This window comes from Harpia harpyja, chromosome 22 (genome assembly GCF_026419915.1).
Source record: "Harpia harpyja isolate bHarHar1 chromosome 22, bHarHar1 primary haplotype, whole genome shotgun sequence".
NCBI classification, from domain to species: domain Eukaryota; kingdom Metazoa; phylum Chordata; class Aves; order Accipitriformes; family Accipitridae; genus Harpia; species Harpia harpyja.
Window position 1 is genome coordinate 5,209,460 of NC_068961.1, and position 17,444 is coordinate 5,226,903.

Consider the following 17,444-nt stretch of genomic DNA (forward strand, 5'->3'; position numbering starts at 1 on the left):
TCCTATTAACTGTTGCGCAGCGATGGCTTAGGATATGTTGCAGTACTTCGAGCAAAACTTTTCAGTCTAAGATGCTTAAATTGTCCATATGAACCTGAACTCTTCAAAGTGGCAAACAGATGTATTTGGCATTGACGTTAATGGCATTTTGAGCTGCTTTTACAGCTTAAAGATACAGAATAAATGTGCTTTTCCCACCCCAAAAAAATCTGAAATATATTTATTTATTTTAAGAAGAAGGGTTTAGGTTGGGGAGGGGGTAGAAAGAAGATAAATCTGGCGAAGAACATCTTCATAAACACAATCGATAGAGAAATAGCTTTGTGGAGATACTCATGTGGAGTTAAAGGCTTTTTTGGGTGAAACATAGGAGGGAGGGAATCAAAACAGACATCTTTTCAACATGCTTTAGAGCATCCGCTGATCAATACATTTCTAGTTAGAGATTTAAGAGTTCTGTCCAACAAAGTTGGCTGCATACCCTTGTTCAGTAAAACAGCTAAGCATGTGGAATTTTAAGAACATGCTCATGTGATGTCTCTGTAGGAATGTTTACTTAAGGCTAGGAACTCATTTTATACTTCAGAAAATTTACTTTAAAAATCATAGCCAAAACAATTACCATTAGCTATTAGTTTATTTGGGAGGATTAGTTTTGTGCAACTGTCTGAAACATCAAGAAATCTTTAGCTTGAGCAGCTGAAGGTCATGTCCATGACAGTAACTTTACAGGGATTTTTAAAGTAATTTTTCTGATTTGCTTTTTATTTTTTTTTATTTTTAAAGAAGCTTGAGAATAAAAGTAATTGTTTGAATAAGCTGTCTGCTCTAACAGTCCTTTAAGGAGTTCTTACTTAAATGATTATTATGTTGACTAATTTCACAAGCTTAGAGCTGCTGGAATGAGTGCTAGCACTCTAGTATGTCCTTCAAGTTCAGTGTTTCTATACAAATATTTTGAGTTCTGGGAAAGATGAATGCTTGCTGTTTGTGCAAGCATCAGTCTTTTTAGTATTAAATGGTAGACTTGCTAACCATGAGAACAATGAAGTTATAAAGCTTTAAAAAGACTTATAATTAAAAGTACAGAATCAAGAAAACTCCAAACTATTAAGAAGATTGACTATATACAAAAAATGTGACATCTGAAATATCGGGGAACCAGACTGAAGGCAGTTTCTTTTCAGTGTTGTGTACCTGTTCTAGAAGGGATAGAAGGGCTTTCTGATAAAACTGGCCAAAATCAGTCCCATTAGATACCGGATATTCTGTTAATATTAACTACTGAAATGACTTTTCAGAAAAAGATGTGGCTGTGGGTTACAGTGTATTAACTTTCAGCTGGGCTTAATTCAGACCCATTAGCTTTGGTGGTAGTGGCTGACGTTCAGCTAGCCTGCAGCTTGGATCGCTTGTCCAGTACCTACCACTGAGTTTGTAATAGGCAGCTGAAAACAAAAATCTAAATAAAATTATAGTAGTAATCTCTCTGGGAGAGTGTATATTGCTGAAAGGAAGGCTGGGAGAAGCTTTTCTTTTGCATGTGCTGTAAACATAAAACAAATGCATATTTTTATCTTTTTTTTTTTTTTGAAGTCTCTTATGTGGCTTTTTAGATCATTCCATATGTCTTGTCTCCTTTTGCTTTTAAAAAATTTAAAGATAATGTCTAAACCAGTCTTTTTATTTAATATGCACACTTCATGCATGCGCATACACTTTGAGTTTTTCATGCTTCTAGCTTTATTTAATCACAAAATGTCCCACCTTTCCCTATTTTTGAAAAAGTTTGTCTCAAGTAGGAGCTACTTCCCTATTATATTTCAGTTTTGCAACCCAAATTACTCAGGCTTTAGACCCTAACAGGATAGATTTTTTAAAAGGAGAAAATTGTTTTTATTGTTGTCAATTGTTTTTACGTTCTTCTTTTTAACAAAAACTAATTAACATGCTTATGTTCAAATCTTTTAGATAACAGCAATCACAAAGATGGAGATGAGAATTGAAGAAGTTTTAGTTTTGAAAACAAAAGTTTAGGGAAGTCAAAAAGGCCTGTTCTAATGACAAGTTTTGGATAAACTTAGCTGGTGCTGTCATGGTGCATTCCAGTTTATAGCAGTTCGATGTACTTGTAGATATGTATGCAAAAACCTTTTTGAAATAACTTTAATTACATACTCACTAAAAAGAAAGAAAATCCTGTCTTTTCAATATAGGTTATCAGAATACCAGATGTGAGCACTATCAAATACAAGATTGATTTGTTCATTTTGTTTAAATAAAAAAAAATGTAAGATTATGTTTATTAAAAACCTTCATCCTACATTTACAGTCCAAGTTGATAGGAAGTGAAATAACAATTTTTTTAACCCCTTTCTGATTTTCTAGCTCAAATAGAGAGGTTATCAGAAACCACAGCTGTTTAGGAATGGGATACTAAGGGTTTGCTAATGCAGGAGAGGAGAAGTAGGAAGGAAGAAGAGAACTGCCTGAGAGCAGAAGCTCACGTAAGGAATGGAGGTGGAGCTGCAATAAAATCCAAACAGAATTCTACTGTGCCAGGAGCTGGAAATACTAAATAGCTTGCGTTACAACCTATTTAGTTAAATTTCTGAACAGAGGCTTAGTAAACCTCTACACTGATATATCTGGATGCTGAGCTGTTGTAAGTTCTTGATGCTTGGGGTTTATCTCTCCCCAGTTGCACCATGTAGTGATATTCCATGACCTACCTGAAGTATGTGTCTTACCCAGTTTTTGATGCCTCGATAATGGCAAGGCTTAATTGGCTTGGATAATCTCTACCAAAGAGAGAGTGAGTTATTTATGGATTGCAAGTGAAAGTTATTACAAATGAAAATAGCCAATTTGTAGCTTTACAAAGAGCAGTCCACCTTACATGCAGATAGTTTAAAATAATAAGCTGTGATTATCAGTTAATATACAATCAATAACAGATTCACTGTGGTTAATTGGCACAGAGTATACATCATTCATATAGCATGACTAATAAATATAGCAGCACAAAATTTTCAGGTCCCAAGAAGCTAGGTGGTTTTTTTGTCCCAGGAGAGGGGTGCAAGCAGGTGATAGGCAATAATTGAGTGAAATGGAAGAGATGAAAACCTACTTACAAATGCACGGTGAGTTTGTGTCTTCATCCAATAGGCACATCAAATGGGAAAGCTCAGCAACTAAGAGGCAAGTGAAAGCACATCCATTTCTTTCTTTATTTTTAAATGAGAGGGAGCAATCAATCACAAGGCAGCAAGTTATTTATTTACAGTTTTCTTTTTGAAAAAAATGCTGGGTTTCCAAAGAAATCACACAACGAGTTAGCATACATGTTTTTATAAAGATAGCTGCTGCAAAAATCTATTTCAGGGAGCTTCTAGTCAGTCTTTTTACCAGAATACCATTTGAGCTAGTTTCGGACACTACTTATTTTCTCTTTACTTTACAATCCTTCCCTTCTGCTTCCAAATTGTTCATTGCAGTCTAATGCCAGATCAGCCCTTAAGGCGTCAGAGATATTTGTTTTCCCTCCTGAAACCCACAGTCAGGCACTTGGCATTAGTGGCTATGTCATACCAAGCTAATTAATAGCAACAGACATAATTTTGCATCCCCTGTATAAGTACAGAGGAGAACTAAATCCAGGAAAATGACAGGATGTATTTGTACTACCTGATGAGATTTTCTTCTTTTGTCTAATTCTTTATTGCCCTTTATTTTGCTTCCTTATGTAATCAGTATTTAGACAAGAAGCTAGAAGAGCTGGAAATTGGTTGAAAGCTTGTACTATTGATACTGCGGCAAGTTTTGTCACTGATTTAAATGGGAGCAAAGACAAGCCTTCGGTATTACTCCTAACAGTCAAGACTAGAATTTTATTTGGACAGATACTGAACAGGTCTTATGATGTATTCTGAAAGGAGAAAGCTCAGGGATTTACAGACCATGTCTTCAGACACAGATTTCTCAAGCAGTGGCAGGTAGCAGTATTGTAATGCTCTGACAATATAAACAGTCACAGGCAGTTGACACAGTCATTCCCATCATTTGCAGGATGTTTAGAAGTAGCAGCATTGAGATTTTTTTTTTTTTAACGCTCAATTTAAATGCTTGGGGTTTTTTTAAATGTCAGCAGTATATACTTACATAGCTGAAAATGCCAATTCACTATTTTTAAATTTATCTCCATTAGCTGATATAAGGCTTAAATTACGTATATGTATAATATTTTCTGCATTCTCTTAAAGGATGCCTAGGAACAAGTGAGGAACTACCAACTCTACCATACTTAAAACTCCTTCTATTCTTATCCAGAGAAGCCAGAAAAGTTGCAATGGTGAAAGGATAATTATAATATATGTCTTTTCCTCTCTTTTTGTATCAATTAGATATCAGCATGAATCCATTCCAAGTCCACTGGTTACTGGAGTCCTGTGCACACAATGACACCAAAGGACTTGGGAAAGTAACAGAGCTGGCTTATGTAAGTCTCCGTTCAGCCTTCTGCTTGACTCTGAATAGCTTCTAAACAGCAAGAGAAAGGATGGTTCTGTAATATAACACAGTATGCTTTACACCATGTTTCGCAGATAAGTAAGAGTGTTTCTTTTTTATGTTACTCTTCAGCAAAAGATAAAAATAATGCATCTGGACTGGTTTGGGTTTTGGTTTTTTTCTTTTTTAGAATCCACACTAGGATAAAATCTTTTTTTTTTGTGGTGGTCTTATTCAGAAAACAAGAGCAGGCAAACAAACTTCTTAGCTAAGTACTTAGATATTTCTACAGCATACAGAACATGGAGCTTTATCTATAATTAGTACTGTAGGACTCTAGCACAGTGCAAATACTGAACAGTAATAATAGTAATTAATAAACTAGGTTTTCTTTTAGACATGCAGGTGGGTTTCACAACCCTGAGGAGAATAATAGAATAAGAGAAAAAGACCGTAGGTGAAAAATACTAGACATTAAATCTGGAAGTCAGACAGATATCAGGTAAGGAGAAAAGCTCTATGTAACTACACGTCAGCCCAAATATATACTGCAGTGGCAGTTCTTCGTACGCAGTTTGTTTGCAATCTAGTGTCATCTGTCTCTGTGACACATTATTTGAACAACATAGTAATGTGGTTGGTGCATCACAGTTGATTTAGTGGGTTATGGAGAATGGAAGAAGTCACAATTCACCTTTCCTTCTTACCCTGACCTATACTACCGGATCATTTCAGTGGAGTTAACGGCGTGTAAAAGTAGAGTAAATCAAAAGACATCATTTCTCACACAGGAGGCTGTTGGCTTGTAAGATTTACTGCTTCCTGGGGTCAGCAAAGCAAATATTAGAGGTGGATTAAAAAAATGATTGTGACATTATGTTATGATCAGTCCCAATATTTCAAGTTATGCACACTGAAGCTAGGAGAAAGTTAACATTTAAGAAGTTTATTTCCACTAGAGGTCAGGAAAGACTCTTTGTACATCTGCCCAAATGCATTGTGGGATTAGTTCATTCATTTCCTCTCAATCATCTTATGGTAATTGGTCCAATCTACTTTGGGAAACTTTCTTTTGAGGCAGAAAATAATTACAAGCAAACAGAAGAAGGTGGATGCTGTGAAAGGTTTGGTGCTGGATATGATAGATCAAGGTAGATAAAGGCCTTACGTTTCCAGCGTTGAGCATTTAGGCCCTGTCACGAAAAATAAAAATAGTCCTGTCACAACTTTAAGGAGGCGTCAAGCCTGTTAGAGCACTCTTCTGGCAGGTGGAAGGCGGGGAGTCAAGTCCATTCGCAGCCCAATGTCTATGTCCTGTCAAAAATGACCTTCCAAGTGAAGGTTAGACTAATCCAATTTTGGATTAGAAAAAAGAGGGAGTTATGCAGAAGAACGCTGGAAATTAGTGATTCTGAAGGAAAGTAAAGATCTAAAGGGCAGTGAAAGACTTTTGACCTTAGTCAGTAAGGTATTATTGGACAACTTCCTGGAAAAAGAAAACCCGAACATTTTTTTCTCATATATGATTTGGGCTAAAGCTTTCAGGCTGGGATTTTCTAAAGCACTTTAGACAACAGTAAGAATTTAGCAAGACACTTACATTTTGTGTAAAGTTTTCTTCTCCAGTCATTGGCTTTAAACAGAGACTTGTGCTTAGTAGTTCAGCTGTGGAGCTTTTCTTCCTGATAAGAAGGTAGAAGTAGTTAATGTACTAAAGCGGAAAAAAATGGATCCATAATGTCATGCTGGGCTTTTAAAAAGTTAAATGTAGATGAAGCCTGTCATTTACAGCAGCTTAGCTCAGCTTTCTTACATTTATTTAATTCGATTAGCATTTACATCCTCACATTGCTACCCCCACTGCCATCATGTCAGAGAGACTGTTCTAAATGTTAGAAGCCAGTTGCTTTGATGCAGCGTGGCGAAGGAACTGTGTAGAATTGAAGGACATACCCAAATACCATCCCAATATATTTTACTACTGAAAATAATCATGACATAGGCAATGTTTGCTTTGTTCTCTGAGTAAAAGCCATGTTGGCATGTGTTAAGCATATCAGGAAAACACTTTATTGGAGAAAATTTTTCATCTTCTGCCAACCTTATTTTTCAATTTCTTTTTTTTTTTTTTTCTAGAGGTCTATTTGCAGCATGTGATCTTTCTGTTTTTCTTGTTGTAGGAAAACTACATGATTCTGAAGGACCTGTCATTTTCATGCAAATATAAAGTAACTGTTTTGCCTGCCAAATCTAAAGGCCGTTTTAAGGCTGAGAGTATTTTCTTTGTTACTCCACCTTGCTCTGCATTTAAAGAAAAAAACCACAAGCACATTAATTGTCCTGCTGAAGGAGGTAAGGCATGATCTGGAGAACTAGTAAAATAGTTTCAAATGGATTTATAATCACCAGAAAAAAAAAGTCTTTAAAAGCAATTTTAAAATGGGAAATGAAAGATTCAGAATGAATAAAAATATGACTAATGCTTATGTGAAAAATCAACTAAAATTCAGAGCAATATAGATTTTGGCTAGTATATTACTGTTTTGTCAATTAGGTGATAATTTTAGTGGGCTGTTTATAAACATGATGACATTTGTTACTACGCAGTTTTTATTTTTGTAAGAAGGAGCAGTTTCCCGGTTATATTTATTATAATGATGGATGATAACTGTAAACATAATTATGCTGGCATGACCCATCTTTTGAATGTTTTGCTAGTGATGCAAGCTGCTTTTTCAGTTTGATGTTGTTTAGGTTAATTTTGCTCTCAAATAATAAAGGCACTCATACCTTTTACAGCGTTGCCACAATGGTAGGTATAGCTAGAGGGTTATGGAAATTGCAGAATTATGGAGATACTGGTTGGAAAGGACCTCTGGGGTCAGCTAGTCCAGCCGCCTGCTTGAAGCAGGTTAGCCATGGCTTTGCACCCCAAGGGTACTCCCATCCTCCGTGGATCACCTCACCAGTTTTTGGTGCCATTTTCTCACTACCCTTCCTGACAGTTTCCAGCATTACAGCTTTCCTGGGCAACTGCAACTCAGGCATATGTTTCCCCTAATGAAAGTGCCCCCGTTAACTTGTACTACAGTTTTAGAGCATGAATTTTGCTTTTTGCCTGCATCGTGGAGTTCTGCGCTATCCTGTGTGTTTTCTTGTAGTGCTGAAGCTGAAAATCAGAGCTCAGGTATTCTGAAACACAGAGGAGCAGGAGGATGGCTGCCTGTGAACGAGGCACTTACTTATATCTTTACATGTCATAGGCTTTCCTTTCTGTCACCTGCAGCTGACAGCATTTGATCTGAAGTTTGAATTTGGCCCAAAATGCCAATGGAATATATCAAAGATAGGATTTAGTTAACACTGAAAATGTGATGCCAGAAAGCTGGCGGGATCGTGGGTAACACCAGAAAGGGAGCTCTGTCTGACCTTGATTTGTGGAATTAAATGAACATTATTGAACGTTATCTCTTAAAGTTGAGCTTATCTTTTTGCTTTCCAAATTTATAGTGCCGGTTCTACCCAAAGTGTTGGCCAAACCCGAGAATCTATCTGCGTCTTTCATCGTTCAGGAAGGTAACATCACTGGTCATTTTTCCTGGAAGATATCCAAGGCAGACCTTCACCAGCCCATGACAGGGTTTCAAGTCACTTGGGCAGAAGTAACCACAGAAAGCCGGCAGAACAGCTTACCCAACAGCATCATTTCACAGTCGCAGATACTGCCAGCAGTAAGTTGGTTGTTACTTTCCTTTGCTAACGGCTTCGTAAGTGTGTGCGTACGTGGCCTATTTTTAATGTTTCGTGGCGATGCAGGTGCCGCACATAGCGTTCTCTGGCTCTGCAGGCAGGTTGGAGCGGGAAGTGCTGAATTTTTCCTCCTTGCTGGAGCTACAAAGCACAGCTACTCTTCTTGATGACACATCAAACATTTTAATGAGCACAATTGTCAAATTAACAACCATTGTCTGAGAAATGCCTGAAGGGAGGAAAAGATCATCTGTGTGGCAACAGATAGTTTTTATTTTCTTTTGATGATCAGGCTGTTCAACTTGGCAGTTACTACAGTTTTACTAACTATTTGGTGTCCAAATTGATGGATTTAAGAGAATTTCTCTTCCTTTGAGTCACTCATTGCTCTAAGAAAAATAAAAATCACTTCCCCCTCTGCTAATACGCACCATTGTCCGATGGACAAACAATTTAAAGGAGAACTAGATTTCACTGTTTATTGAAAGGATGAGAACTGACAATTTGAATTCTTCCTCCTATTTGCTTTAAAATGGCCTTTGCTATTTCAGTTCCTCCTCTGGCAGAGGCAGGTGAAGAGCACTTCATTCAGACTCTGCTGCCAGACCCACCAAAGTCAACAAAAGGGCTTAAGCAGCTGGCCTTGGTCCAGCCTGCTAACAACATTGGGAGTCTTTCCATTCACTTAGGGAAATGGATCAAGGCAATTGTGTCTAGAGCAGAACAGGCTGAAAATCTTTTCACGTTTGTTTCATCAAAGAATGCGTAAAATGTTTTGTTGGACACATCTTACACTCAGCACATTTTCCACAAATCCAAGACAAGGTTCTCACCATTCTGTCCTAATTCCTAGCAGACTGCCCTAGGGCCAGGGCACCCGTGTTTCAAAGCCTGTTGTTCTGGGGGAGAGCAACAGAATTGACCGCAGATGCTCTAAAACTATGGGGCAAGCTACCACGCAGTGTGCGGGGTTGTTTTGTTACAGCTTAGTGCAGCCTCGGTGTGATCCGCACGGATTCACTCAAAGCTCAACCGACAGTCCGGAGCAGAAGCACAGCGCAGATACAGCCTTGGTCTCTTCAGCAAGAGTTACCTTGAAGTGGTTACTCAGTCGCAGAACTTCGGCTGCAAGCAGCCACTTTAGCACAATAATAAGCAAAGTTACAAACCGTGAGATGTTGATTTCCACTTTGGTTTTCATCTTTTTTTCTTAGGAGCAGGTGCATGTTTTCTTCAGAATTTCTATTCCTTTTTCTTAAGCTTTTGGTGCTGTTAGGTCTGAAATATATGTAATTTAATTTTATTTTAATAATGTAATTATTTAATTTTTAAATTTTTTATCTTTTTTTTCCCCTGGTTTCACTACCATAGAGCCTGGAGATTCCTTTTTTTTAATTATCTGTCACTATGTGTATCTTTCTATTTATGGCAACCGGTTACCTTGCAGAAAACTCTGATTTGAGTTGAAACAGTATCTCGCACCTCTCAGAAACCACCAGAATGTAGGATATTTTACGGTGAGGATCATTCACTCATTCTTGTTGGTAGCCTCTGACTGATAAAAATCTAATATTTACACAACCAGGCCTGAAACGCATAGGTCCCAACTGCAAGAGGAGTGCCTGAATGAGCAGAGTGTATGAGCGTGATGTACACACTCCTCTCTCTCCTACCCATTCAGTATTTTATAAGAGGTGGAACAGCTTCAGCAAGGTCTATCAAGAGCAGCCCCATCTCAGACTACGTGCCAATTTGGCAGTGAACCCATACGTTTCCCCCCACCTTTTCTCTCTCTCCTTTCCCCTTTACTGTCTGCTCTGGCAGCAACAGCAAATTATCAGTTATTCCCACAGCTTGCTTAGGTCTCCCTGCATCGCCGGGAATTTGCAGTGCCAGCCAAAAGAACTTGCCCTGCAAATTTCTGGCCAGCCCAGCCTGGCTGGTGGCAGGAGCAGACCGTGCCCGCACCGTCCGGTGTCACTGCCTTGCTGGCCGCTTCGTGGGACTGGGCCTTTTCAGTTCGGAATAGGATGAATCAGGACTTTTGATTCCTTAATACTCTTTAGTCTTTAGCCAGATGTATTCCCATTTGGGAGCACTTATGAACGTACTCTGAAATTATTTTGCACAGGTGTAAGTGACCACAAAAGGTATGGAACAGTGAAAAGTGAGTGTGTCATGCCAGAAATGGGATTAAGAATAGAAGACAAATTCTTAGAGTGTAATTGGGACAAATCTGCTGAAATCAGTGTAGCCACACTTACTTTCACTAGCTGCAGCAGGGGCCTCAGGCCTGCCATTAATTAATTTACCAATTAGTAGAAATCACAGGCAGATCCCAAATAAAAACAAGTTTATATAATGAACATGTTTATTAAAAAGAATGATTCAGAAGTTACTTTTTTTTGTTGTTTTAGTGATGAGCACATCATCCATTTTACAGAACACTAAGGAACAATTTGGACCTCTTACACATGAAACCATAACATTATGGTAAAAGAGTCTGCTCAAGGGGAATGGCAAGCAAAAAATTCAAAACAAACCCTCTCAACAAAGTGATGCATACGTTAAATCCTTTTAACAGAATTCTAAGAAAATAATTTCTGGGTGCTGAGAGTGACAGAACCTGTTTAAACCAGTGATTTGTGTGAGTAGAGCAACCATGTTTTATTTTTAGATGCTCTGAGAATTAATGCGATTTATTTATTTTTAGGATCATTATGTACTTACCGTGCCCAATCTGAGGCCATCGATGCTGTACCGCTTGGAAGTTCAAGTGCTGACGACTGGCGGGGAAGGGCCAGCTACAATAAAATCGTTCCGAACACCCGACCTTCCTCTATTTTCACCCCACAGTAAGTACTACACCGTTTTGACATGTGGTTACGTGTTACAAAACTTCAGTCCTCCACATATAAACAGTTTGCTCAAGACTTTATTGGTTCCGGTAGCATTCCAGAAACTTAAGATGTGTGAAAATATTGCGTTCCCCCCACCACCCCATGACTGTCCATCAGCAATGATGGAAGCAAATGCAGTCTTTCTCTCACTTAGTTTCTGTGGTCTGACATTTGCCATTCATTCCACCACAGCTCTTTGGCTTATGCCTATAGCACTTGGGATTCAAATTTGGTCTGTCCTCCAGGTGCTGCCTAGGCTTGGGATTCCTTGGCTTTCAAGATTAGATTTTTCTGGGTGCATTCAGCCCAGCACAGCTAGAGCCTGATCGTATTTCTAAAGCAGTGCAAACCTCTTGATGGCCGTTTCCAACATTTTATGTGTTTCTGAAAATTACAGCTCAGTGTTGCGAAGCCCAGTAAAAAATGTAATGAATTAGTCCAAGATTCATCTGCTTGAATCTTTTTCTCCGTTCACAGTCCCACGAAAGTTGTCTGGACTGAACATAGAATCATAGAATCATAGAATAGTTGTCAGCACAGGCAGTTCACTTATAAGCTGAAGGCCTCACGAAGCCTTTTTAGTATGGATAAAGGTTGGTATTACGTATTCAGGGTTTGATATATGCATATTTTCCTATTTTTTTGTTTAGGACCTCATCTGAAGCAACATCATCCACATCACTACAAGCCACCCCCAGAGAAATATTAGACTGTTTGAGATGATTATACAAATAACTGAGAGAAAAACTGAGCTCCCAAATAAAGGCTGGAAAAAGGCACATCTGCAGGAGCAATGAACCCAGTTTTCCAGTGGAAGTTACCATCGTGTACGATCTGTACCTACTTCTCTGTAGTCTAGCCATGAAGAATTGTATTTGTACCAAGACCAGGATGAAACACAGAGCACGTATCATTTCAGTACCACCACTATTCAACAAACTGAAGATCGCATCCAGCTCAACACCTGTGAGAAAATCAGAAGTGTGTTCATTATAATGCTTTTGTATTTCTATGTTTAAAGTAGATTGAAACGGTGCAGTGTATGCAGTTTTTCTCTTAGTGACTTCAATGTTAATATTTGCAAGGTTGTCCTGTGATGTATGCATACTTTTGAATACTGGAGACCATGTTCTCATCAGCGTGTTTAAATGATCTATTTTACTTAAAGCTCTGCCTGTCACCAGTTTAAGGCCTAGTGTATTTTGCTATTAAAGAAGATCTCCATATGTCTGAAATAAGGACATATGTAAAATAAATACCGGTAGCAGAAACCCTACAATAGTCAGTTTTTAATAATTGCAGTATCACCACAGAGGAGGAGGGTGATACCTTTGTATCACCCATCTGTTCTGAAGTGGTAACATTTTAGCATGTAGGTCTTCTATTAATGTAGTTAATAGCTAAAAAATATACAGGGTAGATGTACCATTGTAAAGAAACAAATGGCAATTAATAGAATTGTTGAAAATTAATGGCAGTTAATACAATTACTTGACAAGTCGTGGAAGAATGACTTTTAAAATCCCACTTATAATTTTTTGGTATATTATATTTCAAGGAATAATAAGATCTTGAAAAGAAACACCATTTTTCGAGTTAAAAATCTGAATAGTTAACATTAACATTTTAGAAACTGAAATTCTGAGGCACATTTATTATTCAAGTAGCCTTAGAGCTACTTTTTGGCTTTGTATTTTGACGCACATATTTCTTTTCCCCATGGATCTTTTGAACAGAAGGATGGATATATTGGCTCTATTCTGCTGTTCTGCTTACAGAAAGAATTATGTGACAATATTCTGGCATCTGGAAAACATTGGCTTGTAGTTTATTTGAATGCATTTTTCAAATTTAGGCAGAAGGGTGCCCTTTTTAACCATAAGGGAATTCATATTGCCTTATTGTGCAATATAAACTGTCTAGAATAATTTGCCACACAGAGAGACGTACCTCGATAGTAAACAGAAAATGCTTGGATTTATTATCGAGAGGGTGGAAAATATCTGCCAATAAACGTCCATACAAATACTCATAATCAGCTTCTAATGTTCAAGATGTTCAAAGTGCTCCTGCATTCTTTGGCACCATTTCTGTTTCTCCCTGAATCGTCATATGAGGCTAACGTACCTCAAACACTCAGGAGTCAAACTTGACAAGGTGGCCGCTTTTCCTACCAGCAGATGCTACAGCCTCACCTGTACTTCGTATTTGCCCGAGATATTCAGTGAGAGCAGCTCAGACATTAGTAGTAAATCTATTTTCCTACTCTTGATAACAAACTGCTTTGTGGAAAAGCAAATACGAAGAAAAGAAATACATACCTGAAACTGAGGATCAGAGTTATGTTTATCATAGTAGAGCATTCAGAAAATATTCAAATACAGTTTGTCTATACTGAAGTTTATAGCCTTTTTTTTCGTGTGGGTTGATACCACAGGGGGTGAAGGAAACTGAGGTAATTTCTGATTACTTGCTCATTCCAGTTCTTCTACATTTCTACTTTTGGTTTTAAAGGGCTGGTTTTTTCCATTCTCTTTCTACTTTGCATGTTGTCTTTTTTGATATGCACTCAGTGACCAAGAACTTTTCCAGACATTTTCTATTGCTGTGTGGTTTGGGCCTTTAACGGTAGTTTTAAAAATATTAAAGGCTATGGTGCTTTTCATTCCTTCCTCTACCCTTCTGTCATCTCCCCTTTTCCAAAATACATTAGCAAATAAGGGGATGAACTCTCCTTCATAAAATCTGTAGTATAAAGGTTTCTTTTCAATTTTGACAGAAGGCCAGAGTCTCAGAGGTTTTTGTCAGGATGGAAATGTTTCGTGTGTACAATTCTCTACAAAGAAAACACAGTTTGAATCAGACCGGTGTGCAGCACTGCTTCGACATTTAGATTGCGCAGGGTGTAGGTAGGGATAGAAGTGATTTCCGTGGTGTTTGCTGAGAGCAGGAGTCGGTGGGATCAGGGAAAGTAATTACCTCAGGCTTCTCTGAAAAACTCTGTCCAAACCTTTCAATCACAGTCTATTCTAGTTATGCTGGAGCAAATCTGGAGTGACTTGAGTAATGTTAATGAAATTAAGTTTTGTTCATAGTGACATGGTAAAGCATAGAACGTGGATGTCGGTCTTTATTATAATGATGCAAAATCTGGCTTGGAGATAAACTGGAAGTTAGCAGCCCTGAGTGATCATACCCTTCGTCTTGGTTGCTGAGGGGAAGCCTCATTCTTCTGAGATGAATCAAAACGGTTCCTGTTTGCTGATGCCAGTCTCTTTGAAGCATTCAACTTTTAAAAGTAACAATGTACTTTTGAAGAACATGGAGGGGTTTTCTCTTTTCAAGCAGATTCTGGAAATAAAAAAAAAAGTTGATAAAGTAGAATTGTATTGAAGAAGTGTATTATATAGAGTCCACTAAGATGTAAGTTATTTTTTTCCTTCTATAAATCAGCTTATCAACTCACCTTTCAAGTCACCCTCCAGATCAAAAATGAAAAATACAAGGTCAATAAAGTTCATGCATGGATGTTAAATTCCCAATTATGAGTGATTTCCTGATTATTCTTTGAATTTAGCAGTACAGATTTGAAGTTGTTAGTGCCTAATTCGTAAAGACTTGTTTGCTGAATTGTACAGGGTATTGTCCTAATTTACTAGCCTAAGTCACATTAAACATTTAATTCAGCAATACAGTTGTAGTTCACCACTTGATTTACTAGTTAAAGATTTATTTTCTCTAATGAAGTTGTGTAATACAGAGCTATTATAGATATTGGGATGTTTTTAGATACTCTGCACCTTTACACTAATGTATTATTTGCTATGTACGATTCTGATGGATTTGTCAGTTGACTTCAGGATGCATTTTGTTTATCTTTATTTCTTAAAGGAGAATTATAAGATTATGCCATTTTTGCTAACTGCTTTGAGAAGTGGATTTTTTTTGCTGTTCATTGGTCATTTTTGTTTAAAAAGAGAATGGTTTGTTCTTATCATATATATATCTTTTTGACCATTTTTGAGTTGTTTATAGAGCAGGAGGAATTCAAATAAGACAGAGCTTGTGCTGTATCATCTATGTGTATCATCTTGAATATTCCTTAAGAATGTAGCACATAGACAATAAATAAGAGGTTTGACTTCTGAAATGCTGAACATCCTCAACTTAGTGGCTTCAGAAAGAGCTGAGGACATGGTGTGGCAATGCTAACATTGACATTAATGTTTGGCATGGTCACACACAAAGTCAAAGAAATACTCATTGCTAATGTGAATGAGAATTTTACCATTGGTATTAGCAGAACTGTATAGAAAACTTAATACTGAGTCAATTTATTCCACACTACTTTCATCTCTGCGCTCCCAACTGGAGTCAGGGAGAGTTTCAGATAAGCAGGCCCTGATTCAGGAAGGTATGCAGAAAAGGAAACTTCCATTTGCACAGAAGAAGTCAGTGGGATGGAAGTAAACCATTGCGGTTAACAATGAGCTTTAGTAACGCCTCGAAAAAAGCATGGATGTCAAACTTTGCTTGAATACTGTCTTAAATCAGGGCCTTATAGAACCAAGTGTGGGACCCCGACAGTTCTAAATTCTGTGTACAACACCATAAAAAATTTTATTTTTGTCTTGTGTATATGTAAATGTAGTTGTGATATTGACTTATTTATTAATTCATTTTCTTATACTATGTGCCAAGTATATTCCTACCCTTTTGATCAGTACCTGTGAACATCAATTACTAAAAATAATGTTATGCAAACTTGTGCATTGTAACCAGGAATATGATGCTAATAAGCTGTTGCATGTAGTGTTAAATAATTAAGAAAACCCTTTATTTAAAAAATGTAAATGAATACCTGCAGATGTTGATGATTATATATGGTTTTGCATGCCAAAACTCATTGTTCAGTTGTGGGCATGAAATGTAACGACTGTATTACCTCTACTGAATATATTAGTAAGGTACAAAGTAATTAACAGAGCTCTATATATAAAATTTTTCCTTTTACTTAATTATATTGTAGTAGAGGTAACAGAACTGCTTCTCTGTTACCCAAATTGGCTGTAGAAATTATGTTCCTATAACACTCATTTAAAGTCAATATTTATTTATGTATGTAATACAAAAAGATTGGTCTTATGTGTTTGTCCTGTTATTTAGAGAAAAAAATACACTTCTTGTAAAAACAATTTGTAAAAAAATGTAAATGTAAATACGAGTCTGATTTCTTTTACTCACTATTTTCATGTTTAGAATTTGTACATACTGTTTAGGTAATAAACTATCCTACATCAAAATCTTGCTACATTATCTCCTCCATACAGAATTTATAGTTTTGTTTTTCTTAAGTTGAAGAAGTAGAGTTATCTAAGAAAAATCAGTGTCACACCAAGTACCTTTGCTACACCTAAATTTCATTGTGTATCAAGTCATACCATTTTATCCTGCATTTACTACAGCATTTTGTTTTGTTTAGAAAGTGATCAAAATAATCTGAAAATAAATTTAGATGTCATTTGAGTCTTTTACGTTCAAAAGCAAGCCTTGAAGTAAAAAAATCACTCAAGAACTTGCCATCCCTTTCTTTGTTTTAATGGGATAGTTCACAGTGAAGATTTGTTCACCCTTTGTAATACTAACTTAAAATAATTAAACTGTTGCTGGATCTATGTCAGTGGCCTGATCCTGCGGGTCAAGATTTTCATGACTGAAACTCGTGGTGAAATCTATGTATACACCATATTTGGAGTATTTTCTATTTTAAAGGGCAGTATCCCATGATTTAAATTTTATATTTTTAAGAAATATAAATACCTGTCTTTCTTAGAACAACCATTTAACTGTTTCAAATTATCATAGATGTGCTATCATTCTCAGATGCAATATCTTTAGTTCAGGGATGTGCCTTTGACTTACTCTTGACTTACCTAATAAGCATTTAGATTTTGTTAACTTGAACGTAAACTCCAAAATTTCCTGGTATTGCTTTCTCATTAGAGTAACTGCTTAAATTTGGGGGTTTGGTTTTCCTTTTACATAAATGGATAATATTTAGAAAAACCCATATAGTTAAATTTCTTTGCAAGTCGGACTATTTCGATGATATTTGCCATTATGGTTCAGTAAACCCAGACAAGAATGATATATCACCATGGATAGGTAAATTGTTATAATAAATAGTTGAAGTGTTCTATACACTGTAATTCGAAAGAGCCATTCGTTTTTTCTTTCCATAACTCAAAATAAATGTTTTATTCAACATTGAATTAAAAGAGACAA

General features: G+C 37.0%; 1 protein-coding gene across 1 annotated transcript in view; it reads left to right on the forward strand.

The window, feature by feature from the left end:
• ANOS1 (anosmin 1) overlaps positions 1 to 16,685 on the forward strand; it is a 149,633-nt gene extending 132,948 nt beyond the window's left edge. Inside the window, exons 10-14 of the mRNA XM_052774008.1 lie at positions 4,404 to 4,498; positions 6,690 to 6,861; positions 8,020 to 8,240; positions 10,973 to 11,114; positions 11,810 to 16,685. Coding sequence (XP_052629968.1) covers positions 4,404 to 4,498; positions 6,690 to 6,861; positions 8,020 to 8,240; positions 10,973 to 11,114; positions 11,810 to 11,868 — 689 coding nt within the window. The 3' untranslated portion in view covers positions 11,869 to 16,685. The remainder of the gene's footprint in view (positions 1 to 4,403; positions 4,499 to 6,689; positions 6,862 to 8,019; positions 8,241 to 10,972; positions 11,115 to 11,809) is intronic.
• Positions 16,686 to 17,444: the final 759 nt, after the last annotated feature.